Source organism: Pleurodeles waltl, chromosome 4_1, assembly GCF_031143425.1.
Source record: "Pleurodeles waltl isolate 20211129_DDA chromosome 4_1, aPleWal1.hap1.20221129, whole genome shotgun sequence".
NCBI classification, from domain to species: domain Eukaryota; kingdom Metazoa; phylum Chordata; class Amphibia; order Caudata; family Salamandridae; genus Pleurodeles; species Pleurodeles waltl.
Genome location: NC_090442.1, coordinates 853,452,970 through 853,469,598, shown reverse-complemented (window position 1 = coordinate 853,469,598; position 16,629 = coordinate 853,452,970). Strand labels below are relative to the sequence as shown.

At 40.0% G+C, this 16,629-nt stretch overlaps 1 protein-coding gene across 2 annotated transcripts in view; it reads right to left on the bottom strand.

The window, feature by feature from the left end:
- KITLG (KIT ligand) overlaps nt 1–16,629 on the bottom strand; it is a 135,779-nt gene that overhangs the window by 43,088 nt on the left and 76,062 nt on the right. For both annotated transcript variants that reach the window (XM_069229613.1, XM_069229612.1), the window contains 3 exons: nt 10,603–10,665; nt 6,338–6,505; nt 958–1,114 (listed from right to left, as the gene is read on the bottom strand). In XM_069229613.1, the coding sequence (XP_069085714.1) occupies nt 958–1,114; nt 6,338–6,505; nt 10,603–10,665 (388 nt within the window). The remainder of the gene's footprint in view (nt 1–957; nt 1,115–6,337; nt 6,506–10,602; nt 10,666–16,629) is intronic.

Here is a 16,629-nt window from a genome sequence, read left to right as displayed (position 1 = left end):
AGCTAGAAGTAATGGCTAAAAATATTTTTATGAACATGAGATTATTACGTTGTGTGCTCTCTCTGTTCTCTCAAACCACAAATCTACATTTCTGCAATCAGGAGAGTTGTTACAAGATAAATACTTCTAAAATCCCATATTTTAATAGCAAAGCATCAAAATGTCGACATGGCAAAGCATCATTTTCATGCAAAGCATCAAAATGTCGGAATGGCAAAGAATCAAAATGTCCACATCTTTTAGCCATTTTATGTTATGCAGCAGGATGCTTGACTTTATTAGTAACAGAGATGTGTTTCTATGTAGGCTGCAGGAAACCGGTTGAACACATGTTCATATTAAATGGTCAAAAGGTGTTATTTAAATAAAGGCAAAACTCCATGGGACCCTAAGACAATTGGGTTCACAGGGAACTCTGGCTGGTCGTGCAGGCTTTTGTTGAGACATGCTTTAATTGAGTACCCCCTTTAAGAAATCGTTGTCCAAGTTAAGTGCCAAACAGGAAACAAGCATTCCCATATTTTAGGTAAAGACATGCAAGCCCAGGAATAGTCAGTGTCACATGCGTATCACCAATTGCAGCTTTAGATTCTAAATCAAGCCAATGTATTGTGCAGATCTGGGAGGGTACTTGCCACACTTCAGACAGTCAAAGAGACATCCGTTAAGAATGTGACTTTTTTTTATTTTTTATTGTTAAACATCACTTTTCCACTTGTAAGACACAGGCGACATATTTTCTCCTTTCCCTCCCCTACACCACAGTTAACCAATTTCTTAAAAACCTACTACTTGAACACCCTTTATTGAAAAGCTAACACCAATTTAGATTGGCATGAACTATTTAGACTATAACTATAAGAATACCATCATCCGACGCTGCAGGTTTGGCAAAGAGTAAATTGTCATATTTTACAGTGTTGAGTATAATCTACTCACTGTATAATCAAGCCTTACCCAACATTGGCATTTCCGTTGTTGTGGGTAACACACAAATGCTCTCGTGGTCCATATGTTGAATGTCTGTAAAGAGCAGAATTGTCTTGGACACATATTCAAAGTACTTCTTGGGGACAAACTGCCCATCATAAAAAGGAAAATCTTCAATAAAGTCCTAAAGAAGGATGACAAAAGATACTTAGAAGATGGACTAATTACAAAAATAGCTGTCATAGCATTTGAAAACAAAAGGCACCAAAACAGATACATTTTTTGCTTCTAGAATATTGCACAATTTCCACCAGTCGACTAGTCTATGCATTGGGTTAGGTTATGGAGAGGGGGGTGAACGTAGTCTTGTTTCAGATCTTGGTTAAAAAGCTAGAAATTAAAGCAGAGCTGCCAAATTGCTTTTAAAATTATACAAACACATGCCCTTGGAACAGTTTTAAGGTGGCAGGGAGAGATATCTACCATTGAATTTGGAGACAAAGTGCTTCAGCCCCTCTCCCATCATTCCCATCAACTTAAACAAGGTCACTGCACTTGCTCAAGCGTGGGATGATAACTGTATGGACGGCAGTGCTGAGGTTCATGTGTCTGCTTTAATTGTGTCCTCAAGGAGTGAGGTATGGATAATAGGTCCCCCAGGTACAATGGGTCCCCCTAGGTCCAATGTACTAAAGCGTGGTCCACCGTCAAAATGATTTACCTATATGGGCGCAAATGACGTGCAGTGTGAGTGTAAATGGGCCTGTACTTGGAGCAAGCTTCAGTCCATGTGAATCGGTCCAATAGTTTGATTAGCAGCATTTGTAAGGGGGGGAAACTGCAAGTTGACCCCTCTCCAGAGGAGTGTCAGCATATTTAGAGATTTCAACATTTCTTGAAAATTTGACATGTGATTTCTGCTCTTCGTAGCTTTATTGTAGCATTATTATCCTAGAAGAGCAAAATGCATAAATGGCACAAGTCTTGGCATCTGGAAACTACAGACACCTGGCGTTCCATTTTTAAACACAGGATGGTATGATGTGTGCATGAAAAATAATCACTTCAGCAAAAGTAAGCTCTAGCAAGCTATCACCTAGAAACACACAAATACTAGACATAAGCACAAGTGTTCCATGTGCGCAAGACATCCTTCAAATGAAAATACAGCCCACAGGTGTTTCATCAAAAAGACTTTTTCTAGGCCAAAATTCCACGTAAGCGCCTCATCAGAACAATATAAAGATGGATTCAAATGTCCAAATGCGGATTTTTCTCAAAGACGAGTGCTGCACGGATGATGACGGCTTATCAGGGTCGTTTCATTGTTACATTCATGATGCTTTGAAGTTAATGTATTTATGGCATTATAATACATTTGGAGGACATTTGAATGGAATGACGTGGAATTTTGGCCTTGAAAAAGTATTTTTGACTAAACACGTGTCGGCTGTATTTTTATTTGAATGATGTCTTGCGCACATAGAACACTTGTGGTCTACACCGGAGATGTACAATTAAACCAATGAATTAAACTTTTCTTGATTAATTTTACTGCGTTGACATACGATTCTTGACAACAACACAAAGGACTGATTTATGGACTTTTTGGTGGTGTGCCGCGATACTTTATGTTTGAGATTGGGTTGTTTCTCAACCTGGATTTTGCACATTAAGTGGCTGGGTGTGGTATTGCTCGGCACCCACGTGGTATTGTATTATAATTATAGTAACTTAGCTGGTATTTCAAGGAAGTGCGAACCTTTATTGCACAGCCGCTGCCATTTGTTTGTTATAACTAGACATAAGCAGTTAGTGTGTGGGAGGAGACAGTAAATGAAAGTTTAAATGTAGCTTCTTAAACCTGTAGCAAAGTTGTATTTTTCCAGCTAAAGGCATCAAGTATTACATTTCTTTGAAATGTGCAACTTCTGGTTTGCTGGAGCTTGAGAACGTCTTCATATTACAATCCGAAAAGTTATAAAATGGACTGAGAAATGGAAAGAATGCACTGTTGGTGTAAGCATTTAACAAAAGTACTGAGATAAGGGCATGGTTTGCCTAGCTTAATATGTACGGAAAGGGAACCTGTCCTAACTCAAATCTTGGAACATTTGTCAGTGAAGCTTAAAACAAGGCCTCAAAGGGATAGTGGTTACTACTGCTGACCAGTATAAAGTAGAGTCACTCTGGGGTGGTATTGTGAAAACCACTCCCCGAGGGAGGAGGGGTTATGCTTGTTTCCGGTGCCCCTAGTTCATTTTGTTATTACAAAAGGTGTCACAGATGTTTGCATGGCACCCTTCTCTAATATACATCATGAAGGCAGCATTCCCTCTTTTGCTTGGTGGTGGGGCCTCATGCAAATGAGGAAACACGCTGCTTCTGCACCTACGCCACATTACACCTGCAGGTACAGAGGTAAAGGAGGTGTCGGAACTCACTCACTGTGGACCACAAGTGAGGTGGTAGAGAAAGTGCACACCGAGGGTGCCCCTGAAAATGTGGAAAGCAATTCCTATAGACTATCAGAATTCCCCCTGCCAATGGGTACAGTTACTCACTACACTTGCCTGCAGGGAATCTGACTCCATTTATATTGCAGGATGTGTTATTGACCATAAAGAAAAGATACGTCTGCTTCAAACAGCCACTCCACCTTTTACTAATGCATACCCTCAGGCGAGGTGCGAGTTTGCAGCTGCACTTGGTGCAGTACGTCAACTGTAATAAGGAATACTGACCCGGTGTGTGCACGCCGCACCAAATGTAAGGTGCGCCATAGTGCAGACCGGGACAGTGTGCTTTTAAGCAATACGGTCCTTGGTACCCTAACACTGGTAAAATAGATTTTATCATTTCAGTTGTAAAACATTAAGAAGACAACATTAGGTTATGTGCATTTCTAAACTTTTTACTTCTATGCGTGGTCTTGTAGTGCTTTTGGAATTTGAGCACAGCTTCTAGTTCTATGACACACATTCATAAGACAGAACCTTTTCTGCTGGCATTGTTGTCGGTTGTGTTTCTTAAACTTCAAAGATGAGTAGTAAAAGGACAGATAGACAAAACATAGGTACTCCTGTTTGAGATCAGTGGATCTGTGTTGAAGCCAATGGTCATCACAGCCTGACAGCTGTGCATGAATACATATTGAAAGCCTTTATATTTGTATTCAAATTTTAAGGCACGTTCGGAGACCATTCAGGTCAGATTTTAGCCACTCTGAACTCCACTCCATTTATATCAAACAAAATCTTTGCTCTGGTCGAGATGTATCATTTATCTATTTATGTAAATAGGTTCAGGTTCGGATAGTAACATCCTTTTCTTGAATATCTGGCCATGATAGGTTGGTCAATCTAGGGATAAGAGTTGTGCAGCCCATGAGTACCGAATAAATTAGTAATTTTAGCAGTGAGGCTAGAAAGGGAATTTCTACTCCATGTAGGATTAAAAGCTCACAGAAGGGAAACAAAAGCTGGTTGCTGCACCCAGTCACATACCCTACAAACAGGCTGTTTTCCAATTGATGCTGCAAAAATGAACTCTCAATTGCACTAAAAAAAAAAAAAAAAAAAAAACTTTTTGTGGTGTACAACCCCACTTTCCATCTGTCTCTAGTGCCTCAAAGGAGCTCTAGACAAAAACATTTCCATGCAGGCCAAGCCTTATGTAGTACCCCTATGCATCGAGGAAGGGGCTCTTCCCCACATGGATCTATGCCCCATTGCATTGTAATAAGTTTTACGAAGACCTGCACACACCACATAGGAAAACGCAGCCATATGCTGGTCTGAATGTGGGTGGTGTAGATCTTCCAACAGGGACTATGCAATACCAAATTGATTCTCAGCCCTATTGTTGAAAGGTGCTGTACTAATTTGTAGGTTTCTGTGCCAATGCAGCATCTTTCACTTGGCACAGGTGAGGAGTCTCGTGTGATACTGTGTGGAGCAGCCCACAATGGCACGGCTCAGCCACTACTCCTTTACACAACTGGGTCCAACGTTACTTCTGATAGGTATACATGCAAAGTGTAAAGCAAAAGAACATAAATCTTATGAGATAAATACACTTTTACCCATTTGAGAAAAAGGGAGTTCAACGTTTCCCAAATTCCATGCCATTCTTATAGTGCTTTAAAAATATAAAGCCACTCCTCTACCCTATCACAACTGCAATTACAATTATTCGCCAACAGCCGACTCAGAGAATGTATCTTTAACCCTTGTGCTGCTATTCATCAGCAACACAAAAAACGGCCGTATTTTGCAGAACTACCTTGGAATTTCTTCTTATTTTACTGCACCAAAGGAAGAATGGGGCGGGGCGAATGCCTGATTGACAGGTGCTTTGTACTTTAATACTGCTAAGGTCAGGGGAGTGTGTGTTGCTGCCACTGGATTAGGTAATTTTTTTGACTATAGTCTGAAAATGACAGAAAACATGTTGCTCACAGTAGGCCGGCAATTAACGTTAGGCCTCCAGACATCTTATTCTCAGTGGGGGACACCTAGTGCATGCCTGCTTGGCTGAGCTTTTGTTTCCCTTTCTTCCAGGTGCTTTAAATTTTTGACAGGTATGCGCAAAATGTTGTTCCAGTCCATTGAAAAGCACACGTTGCCTCTTTGTCATGGTCTCTTAGGAATGCACAACTGAAACAACTCTGGCCTTCAGTAGTGGGGAGACTTGTTCCATGAAATTTTCTTGACTAGTACAAATGTGCCCTCTTGCTCCGCCGTCGTGTATTTTTCAGTGGTACAAGGGGAATATACTGAAAACAACCTAAGAAGGAACCTTTGGAGATTTGGAGTGATTCACAAGCATATACAGTCTCCCGACGCCCCCCACAGATCCCCCCCGCCCCCTCGCATTTCCAGGCAGGAATAAAGGGTTCCGAATGGCAGAAACACGGGAGGGAAGGGCCAGCTTTGCCTCCCTGAGTGGGAAGTTGTGTCCACTATGCCAGTAACTCTCTATCGCTTGGAAGATTAGCTCTCCTGATTGCGCCTACCACAGTTTATCGTTTGTTGTAACTTGAAATTACAGATAAAGATATTTATAGAAAAAAAACATAGTGGGGAAGGCAGGGCCGGCCAGGTTCCACAGAGAAGGGCTGCCTAGTGCTATAAACAAAATGTCTAAGTTTGGGAGACATGTAATAGCAGAGAAGTCCAGCTGGCTGTTGCACTGGCTTATTTCTTCCAAGGTAGCAGGACAAGTTATTATGGGTTTAAAAATACAAAACTGCTACCTTTCCCTATGCGGACCTGCACTTCCATACAGGGTTTTTATGTGCCCGGTATACAAATAAGAGAGATACTTAAAATCAACAAGTTAAAATTAGTGAGAAGTTGAAATGTAATTCATGAAAACGTCACAAACTTGTAACGCTATACATTACCGCGTTGTTGTCGAGCTGGGAAGTAAGGCAATGCCGGATTCCATGGAGAATTGCTGTAAGATTACTCATGATTGAATAATTTTGTGAAGTATTTGCGAATTTTTGAATTAAACTTGTGAGGCTGTTAGACACTTTGTGAACCATCAAATACACCCAGCACTGCTTTGGCTGCAAGGAAGAAAAATACAGCATTCTTTAAACCCGGCAGGTAAACTCTGAAAAGTACAGTTTGCATTACTATATTGAAACAAATTCTTACATTTCATCAACGTGGGTGAGCTCTTTTGTAATCAATCAGTGGCTTATTTAGTGCATAGTCGGAGTAATTGTGTTATGAACTGGAAGCTTAATATTTCAGTACACACATTTTCCATCTTGTACTCCTCTTAACTCTAAAGTTCAATTGAACACTTTTGAAAATTGCAAACAAATTTAGGCGGTTATAGAAAACCAATGTTGTGGTTAACATCATCTAGCTTTCCAAGCCTTATCGGTGGCCAGACCAGGAAAAAATTTAATTACAGACCAAAACTCACAAATGTACACAAATTCGATTAAAAAAAAAGCATGCTGGTTAATGCACTTAAAATCAAGTCAAAGTAGGATGCACAGGTATACAGTTTTCCATTTTAAATAAGGAGAGCGTGAGATGAGAAAGAGAGGTGCGGAGAGAAAAAGAGGGGAAAGAGAGAGGAAGAGAGAACGAGGGAGAAAAAGAAAAAGAGGGAGAGTGAGAGAAAGGGAGAGAATGCAAGAGAAAGGGAGAGAGAGCGAAAGAGAAAGAGGAAAATAGAAGGAGTGAGGGAGAAAGGGCAAGAGATTCTATAAGGTTAGTACCCCAAAGCTGATGCGGGCACAGAGTAAATTATTTTTCTTTTAATGTTGAAAATGATTTTTGTCCTTGAGAAAACGCCCGATAGCTCCTCACAAGGGGCGCGATAAAAAGGAGTAGCTCACGCAGGGCCACAGGAGATGGAGAAGCCGTATCTCATAAATGAAATTAGAATGGTAAGCACTCTCATGGATGGTAAATTCGTACCAGTAGAGCTGCCCGCCTGTCTAGTCACAGACAAGTCCACATTTACATAGAGATTGACCAGGCAAATGTGGTTCCTGCCAGCTTCGTAGGTGTTTATGTCACCAAGAAATGTACAAGTATTTAGCTGGTCTAAATCTGGGCTTCGTGGACAGTGCATTTCAGACACTGGCGATTTTCCACAAGATCTACTAGTGTGTCAGGGAGATAATTTGGTGTCACAGAGCATTTATGCTCTAATTCATTTTGGGGAATTGCCCAATAAAAGGGCTCCCTCCATGTGGAGAAAATGCACACTATGCAGTCTCAATCCACATGTCCCTTTTTTCCTGTCCCTGGCATAAAGATATTACTTTATGTGAACCCCGGATCCCCATTTGTTAGGAAAGACCACCAAGTGGGGGAATTCACTATTCACATATAGAGTGGCAGTGAAATTTACGAACAGCCTAGTGTGTACGGACATAAATAGAGATTACTAATCTTGAAACGGAAACGTTCAATAAATGTAAAAAGATTAATAGGTGTGGTCTATTGGTAGAAAGGGATTTGTGCCATATTGGCAGGGTCATCTATGCACTCATTTATTCCTTAATGTATTTAGATTGTCGAAATATTACTGGGACCAGTCATGGCCTTGAGGGATCTGAAACAATAATGGGATCCGGGCCAGAGTAAATTATCAGTTTTCAAAATGCTATATTGATTTGTATAGTATATCCACCTGTGCTTGGCTTACAAAATTGGCAATTTTGTTTAAATTGCAACCATTTCATTCTGGAATACTATAGGATATATTTGTACACTTCAAGCCCTCATTTTTACAAGGATTAACATGGTCAGAGTTGCAGAGTCAGAGGAGATGTGTTTTAGTTACCAATTTGAAAAAGTAACTCGCTAAATAGGGCATGCATATCATAACGGGGGAGGGGGCAGGATCGTGCTTACATATGAGATCACAACAGGATTAGTACATGTGCTTTTAAGTTAAAGCAAAATCTTAGTTAAAAATATTTTCCAGTTAAAAGTGTAATGAAATTAAAAGCATTTTAGCAACAAGAAACCCATTCTATTTAAATGCAGAACAAACATCCATGGAGACAGAACACTCCCTTGATGAAGGACCAGGCAAACACAATTAGCCTTGTGTCATGTTTATCAATTTTGTGTTAGACCCAAAAACAAAATGTGCCTCTGTGAGCTTTTCGCAGCACCACATAAGTGGTATATCTGTGCTATTTCACTTCACTACATTAAAGAGACCTATTCTAATTACATCTTCCATTGAAATGGACATACTGCTTCACTTACCATGTATACCTTTACTGCCCTATGGATAGGCAAGTGTAACTCATACAAAGGTGAACCTGGCATGTACACTTCTGGTCTCTGAACAACAGCTAGAAAGGGTTGCTTTACCACAAATTGTGCAGAAACCACTGCTCACAGACTGCAGAAATTCTGCAGTCTGCTCAAATAAGGGAACCACCTGCATAGGTCGGCAAATAACAGGATGTTATGGATTTCTAAAACATTCCACCTTTCTAATTACCTTTATATTTTTTTAAACAAACATCAATCAGTCAAATACTAAAAGGAGTTGGGTGGTTGTGAAATCTGCAAACTGCCCCATCTAATGGGGAAAGAAAATTAGCCACGGACATCAACTCACCAAAATGCCAGGGGTCGTGGAAGTGACATCATTTGCCCTTTGAACTCTACCTTCACTCACTCACACATACCTACTTACACATGCACACACACTCAAATAAACAAACACTCTCACCTGCAGGCATACATACAACATATATTTAAAAGCATTTTTACTTACCTCAGCTGTCATGCAAGGGCATATTTCAGTTAACTGTGCCCCATTTTTATTACAGTAATGGTGATAAATATTATTCACTATCAGTGTGGTAGAAAATGGACAGAAACTCAGTGGAACCCCAGCTGAAGGACGAGCTGCCACTGTGTTCCTGGCACGGAGGCCAGGGGTAGCAGAGGGCAAGCCAGGGGTCGCAGCTGCGACTCCTTAATGACATCCAGGAAGTCAGCCCTAGCCATATTTCTTCACCCACTTTTAACAAGTCTGAAGCCTACTAATTGCAGCAAATTCCTACTTCAATTCAGGGGTTAAATGGTTTTAAAAAAGGACTACAAAGAATTGTTCAGCTTCAAGAACTAAAAAATTTAGACCGGTTTCCATGCTTTTAGGCAGAATTGATGAACCGAGCTTCCATTTTCTTTCCTTTTTTATTCCCGTTTGCTAAATGTGGTATTACTGGTATTAAACTTGTGGCATATTCCTTGCATCAAACTGATGGCCACCATTGTAGCCATCTCACAAGATAAGAGAAGACTAAATATCGATTTCAATATAATTAATATACCTATTGTTTGTCTGAGCTTAAACAAACAATCAAAGAAGACCCCAAGTAGCCAATCCTTAAAATAAACCATATTTCTAAGCAATTACATTAGCAGGTGGAATCTGACATTTGCTTCACATTTACGCCACAGGCCCTCCATCTAAACAAACCTCTTCATCGAAATGAAAAATTTGTGTGTAATGATTGAGTTGTGAAGTGCTCCTGCCCTTTTCTTTCTTCTGGTATTCGTCAATTATATGTATATAATAAGAATAATAACAACAACAACAAAAAATTAGATGGATTACAATTTGAGGTCGTATCATTGACAGGTTTTTAATAAAACTAGTGAAGAAAACCAAAGCCATCAAAATTCACTGTGCATAACACTTGGACTATTTAACAGATAAGCGTGATCAAGGCCCGGCTAGGCCAAAACGCGTCTGGAGGAGCCAGTAATAAATTATTGTTGCAACCTCTGCGGTGTTCAGGCACAGCTATACTCGCAAGATACTGTGGATTAATTGTGCAGGCAGCCAGACCTGTGCTTGGGCTGCTATTATGGGTCTCAGAACACCAGCGCTGCGTGTGTGTGCTCAACAGATACAAAGTAAATTTTATTTGCTCAGCAGCAAAATTGCTAATTTGTACTGTATACCATGGGCCACCCATCGCAACTCAAATAGGCAATTTACTGCAATTTATGCTTAGGGTGAACACCTTGAAAAATTGATGTATGTGGGATCAACCATCAGCATAGCCGGTGACTAGACTTTTGTGATAATAAATCATACACAAAATATTACTTTAATAACAAACACCATTATGATCACTTAAGTTAGAGAAGTTGTACGTACCAAAGATGGCATGTCTGGTACATATTCCAGGGATATATTGTAGTCGTTTGGGAGATTTCCAACCTGGAAGAAATACAACCTTATTAAAATGTACTGTAAATTCAAAATGACATCTCAATCTGAGCCAACACACATTTTAACTGCCTTTTTAATAGTCATGCACTGCCAAATATAGATCGGAAGCTATCATTTCAGCAAGTTGTTCCATGACAATTCTAAATAGGATCACTGCTCCAACATAAAATGAACGTCCTGGACAATTCAGTTTTTTTTTCGCACTTTAAACAAATTCACAATCATTGTACTTAGAAGGTTCTATTATGATTAAATGCCATATTAGAAGACATCACGCTTATTCCATAGATCCATCTAATTCAGTAGAAGCACCCCTTACTAATGTTAAATCGCAAAGGATGGGAGAACACATCTGTAAGATATGCAAACTAAAATGGTACTGAAATGCACCCACTTTGGCTTACCCTACCACCATTTAGAAATGTTTTGGCAATCAATGGTGAAAACCCAGGCTCAATGAATTTCACTTCAGACTAGGAAAAACTATGACTGGATTCCTGGGCTATCTATCCTGGGCTGGTCTATCTGCAATCAGTGGCAATTTATGCAATATTACCTCTGGTCTCAGTGTTCATAAAGCAGTTACTACGAAAGATTGGAAGAGCTGGAAATTTCGCAACACTTTTACATAGGCAAATATGGAACAATAATTGGCTGTTTGTGTAGGACATCATCTGAATGTTCACTGGCTTAAACACAGCTCCCAATTTTATCATATTAGATAATATGCAGTAAGGCAACATCATGCCAACCGTCTGTATCACAAAAAGTAGAATAGTCATACAAGTTCTAAAACATTGCTGAACGTTCTTGAATTGCAAACACTCCTCTGAATGCTGCACCAAAGTGATGAAGATTCACTTCTCACAGCACAAAGATACATTATAAATGGGTATAAAGGTTTACTGATCACAACGAATGCTTTCCAAAACTAGTGCAAAACCAACGGTATTGATTCTTAAAATAAGTGCAGCTTTAGAAAAACTCAAAGAATTATCAAATAACCCCACAAAACGGGCAAACCGTGAGCAATGATTCAAAACCAGTTCACCCCTGGGATGCTTGATGATTGAAGTCAATGATGGCATGTATTAGTATCTTTGTAGGCCAGTTCACGTTGTACTAGAAGATCTCCTCTGGGGCTGGAAAGGTTACATGTAACTAACCATTTGGAGAGAAAGCATGAAAACTGATCTACTCTGTGGTGAACCAACCACATTTCCAAAGGATTTGCAATTTAAATCATGTGTTAGAATAGACAACACACCTTAAAAGTTCAATCAATGTGGAATCGTTCCTCCATCTAAAAGCTTGATTCAGGTTTATCTGAAGGGGTCATGTTTAACGTTTTTTACAACATGTATGTACCATTAGTGCAGCCTACACCAATGTTTAGCACTGTGCTGTCATAGATGCTGTGCTCATAATTGGCCACAGCACTGCTAACATCAGGTTTGGGTGTTGTGTCAGGGCATGTCCAAAGTTTTTCAGAGTACAACTGATAGTTATCCATCTCTAGAGTGTAGCTTGGCCCTTCATTGTCAATAAAGAAATTGCATGTTGAAGAGTAGCATACTGCTATTTCTATTGCCTTTGGCACGATTGTGGTTGAGTGGTATAGGTGTACATTTGGGTAGATGCCATTTATACTGGTTAATCTACTGAGGAATGCTTAGCCATCAATGTTATAGTATGCATTTTGTTCATTGCCATATGTTGGATTGCTAATGATTGTAAACTGTAGCCATGGGGCAATAGACTACTAGGCATCTATCAATTCAGAATTAAATATGAGGCCCAGTAATCTGGAGGATATTTGCAGAAGCTATTTAAATGTATACATAAATTTGCATATTGCCAATTGCCATGGAGGAACAGGACAACCTGGAGCGGGCAAAAGGCTCCATATTTCCAAATGCTTTCATGAATTGCTGATAATCAGTCCAGAAATTCCTAACTAAGTCATGCATGATACACTATTAGGACTTGCCCCCACCTCAACCCACCTCCCCCCAACACACACCTGTTAGGAGTTTATTAAAAACTTAGTGTGGCTACCGCTCTTGCAATCCAAGATGGCTAGGCCTACATCTTAAAACCACATTGGCTTTTCTGCTCCCACTAACATCCCTACAGTTCCAAAACTTGATTTGGACATGGGAGGCCTTAGATACAACCTTTGTCGGATTGCTTTATGCTGTTCTGTGACAATACAAAGTTGCATTTTCTAACATAACCAGTACATAATAAAATCTATACATTACTATGTTATTAAGAAAGGGTATTGACAACTTAGAACATATGCATCCTTACAGTAAAACTGGTATACATGCACAGCGTTTTTATACCTACACATTTCATGAGAAAGATGTTGCAAAAGTCAATGGAAAGCCCCACAGCAGCAAGTGCTAAGGAAGCAATGAAAAAGTACCTACAATGATTGTTTCAGGTTGCATGGTTAACAAAGGACACACATGATGCCATTGACTGTGGCCTTGTGCGGGCAAGCCTGCACTATTTGAGAAACACATATCGAAAGGGCACACGACATCAATAGAGCAACTGTTGCCAAAATCTTTTCTGCCCATTCATTTACTCCAGCAGTCGTTAGGCTGCATCCTGCTAAGAGTGACATTGCCCACTGGCATTGGCAGATATGGGGCCTGTGACTGCCAGTACCCCTGTGGGAAATCCTCTCTGCTGGCACTAACGCACCTACATGTTCCACTGACAGGAAATTCAGTCTTGTGTGTCACACGGTTACTACAAACAAGATGCTGGCAGGTTCCAGCTATTATAGGAGTTGGACAAGTAAGCCCTCCATGGGGCTCACTTTAAATCCTAATTTGGCAATGATTCTCAAACTCTTCTGTAGGAACACAATCGAAGAAAAAACGGTTGATGGCACGAAATATTGTGCAACAGGTAACATTTTAATTTGGCTGTGGCACAACGACAGGTGAGCAGAGGGATTCTTGCTCATAGGCTCCGTTAAACCAGTTTAGCTTGTACAATTACACAGTCACAAAGGGAGGTCAGTTAGAGTGCCTTTACGAAAGGGTTTATTGCGGGGAGAAGGGACACAGCTGCCCACAAAATCCCATGGATAACTAGCAATTTGGTGAACTCTCCTCAGTAGATAAAAAACCCTTTTAGGCAACGCCAAGCAAGATTAACCAGTGGGTCAAAACAAGAAAGTATAGTCTAGTTCATGAACTGTTCTTGGAACATCTTTTTCTATTGACCAATCTGCAGATAGAGCAGGATATACGCTAAATGCAAACCCATTTAAACTAAATTAATCCAAGTCGAATTATCTACAGACGTTCATTCTAACAGACAAATTGGTTTGTAACTTTTAGCCTAGTGTAAACGGAGGGCATAGGACAAACACTGGGTAAATTGGCGATTTATCACGTTCCCAATTAAATTCAAGACAACTTTATGACAATATAGAAGATTTTTGCTGCTGGAGCTCGTTAGTCTGTAGCCATCTGCAAATGTAGGACATTGACATTGAGGTAGCACATGAAGAGAAAATACTAAGCCAGAGACAAAGTCACAGTGGCTCTTTAACTGAAAGACTGACATTGCCTGTTGACTGGGCTGTACTAAAATATACTATAGAAGAATATTCAACAGAAAGACCAATTTCTTAAAGGCAATGTTCATGGTAATTGTAAGACTAAACACATCTTCCAGAAACTTTAGTTAAATTAAAAAAAAAAACGAAAAAAAAAAAAAGTGAGGTGATTGAATCATCATTAATCTATAGCAGAAGTTGAAGTCTTCAAAGATGAGGTCCAGTATGCCTGGATTAATGGTCATGTGGTTTTAAAGAGGAGTTTGTCTCAAGATGTCATACTACACTGTCCATTTCCTACACTTCCCAATTAGGGAGAACTAGAGGATCATTAAATCATTAAAAAAGTGGTGTATTCCCCCACACGCAAGACACCTGTGAAGTGTTTTTTCAAACAATGGATGTTAAGTTTGAACTCCTGCGACTGTCTCTCACTTGCTTACACACACTCACATTGTTGATCAACAAAATATAATATATTAATAAAGACCTGATATTTGTATCTTTCTTTTTTTTTTAAACAAACTAAAAACGTTACTGATACCAGTCACCCTGCATCACAACAACCTGTATCCGAACTACTGATGCAAAGAACACACATTTGAACAACAAGCGGTCTTACAGCTGACCAGAGAATGTCAAGTTAGCAAGCCTAGAATCTTAAAGCCTCAGACTGGACAACTGTACTTTAAATGAAAAGTAACACTGACAGAAACCTCCTGTTAAACAGTTTGTCAAATAACTGCTGCCAGGGGCTTATGGTGGCAGAGGTCCATACCATTACCAGTATCCAATAAGATGTCTGATGACAAAGAATTCCTGCCACATTAATGATACTTACCAATGTGTGAAATTTAGCAGGAAAGTTAACTGGCAAAATAGTGCTGTTGCTTTGGAGGCTTCCAGCAACATCTCCTTGTCTAGAAAGCATAGCAGAAAAGGTCCCACTTTGGCTGATAACATAATGCAAGCCAAGAGAATCATTGTGATGCACACGAGGTGTCTAACTTGGAGAATCCCATATGGACCCACCTTGACCCATATGATGTTTTACTGTTATATGGCACCCTCAAATGTCCTCCTGGTTGATAATGGAATCAAGAGCCATCAATACGTAGAGCTGGGCAGAGCCACTGAAAGCTCGAGGTACATGCCTGACTTTGACTCAGCTAGAGGTCTTCCTGGACCCTAGGGACCAAAATGAGAAGAGCTTTCATGTGGCTTCTGCCTGCCAACCAAGAACTGACAAAACAATACCCACTGATGTAAAACGGAAGAAGGAAAAGAATGCCAGTCTAGTAGATGAATGGCATAATGCAAAATCAGGAAACCCGGGGCTTTTCCCATCTTCCCTGCCTGACCAAAATGTGTGATACTAGGAAAATATTTTATTTCACCATGCTTCCTTTTTCCTTATTCCATTTGAGAACACTTTGAAATAAGTGAAATAAGGAGTGTGCTATACGAACTCCTCTCTTGTGTCTGATGTGAACATAATATAATGTTGCTCCATGAGGATCTAGGCCGCATACAGTGCGAGCATGACAAATGACCTGCCACTTAATTCACTAATGGCATTGCTGTCATGGTGAGGGGTGATGACATGAATATTGTTAGGTACATTTTTTTATTTTTTTTTAAACTGCCACTTTTAATAAATGCCCCTCTATGCAGTGATATAATCTGATGAACTAAGATGAAACACTTCTGCGTGTTATCAGTTTTATTTGGTATTTTTTGCACAGTTTATGTGAAAAACATTTTCAGGGCTCGGCTCACACATGGACTCTTGGTGTTCAGTCATATCCTTTGTTCGGCTCCATCGAAGAACAAAAAAATATTCGCCGTTTTATGTAGTGCAAACTAAACCCAAAGGCATTGGAGTGCTTTACATAAGTACCAGTTACATTAAACAAGGACACATTCATTTTTGTTTAGGCATGGCGAAATGAAGTGATTTGCCTAGAATCACAAGATGTTGAGCAAATGCCAAGGTTAGAACCCAGTTTCCCAGTTCCAAAGTCGGCTGCTCTAGCCACTATGCCACATTCTCTGTCCAATCTTAATTTATTGGCTCACACACGTCGATTGGTAAGCCTACAACACAAAGGTAATCCTACAACATAAATTCAGCATGCCATAGGTTATGATCATCCATTGCTTCAAGCCCAGAAAGAGATAGCTGTAACATTTGATGTTGTTTTCCGAATTTGTTTTTTAGGAATGAAAATGCATGAAGGAGACAACAAATGCCACAGGAAACGTTGTCCGGTCATCAAAGGAATAAAAGTGGACAGCTTGGGAGGTCCAATATGTAATCATAAAACACAAGGTTGATGACTGCTGGCAAAACAGGAAACCACTTTCGT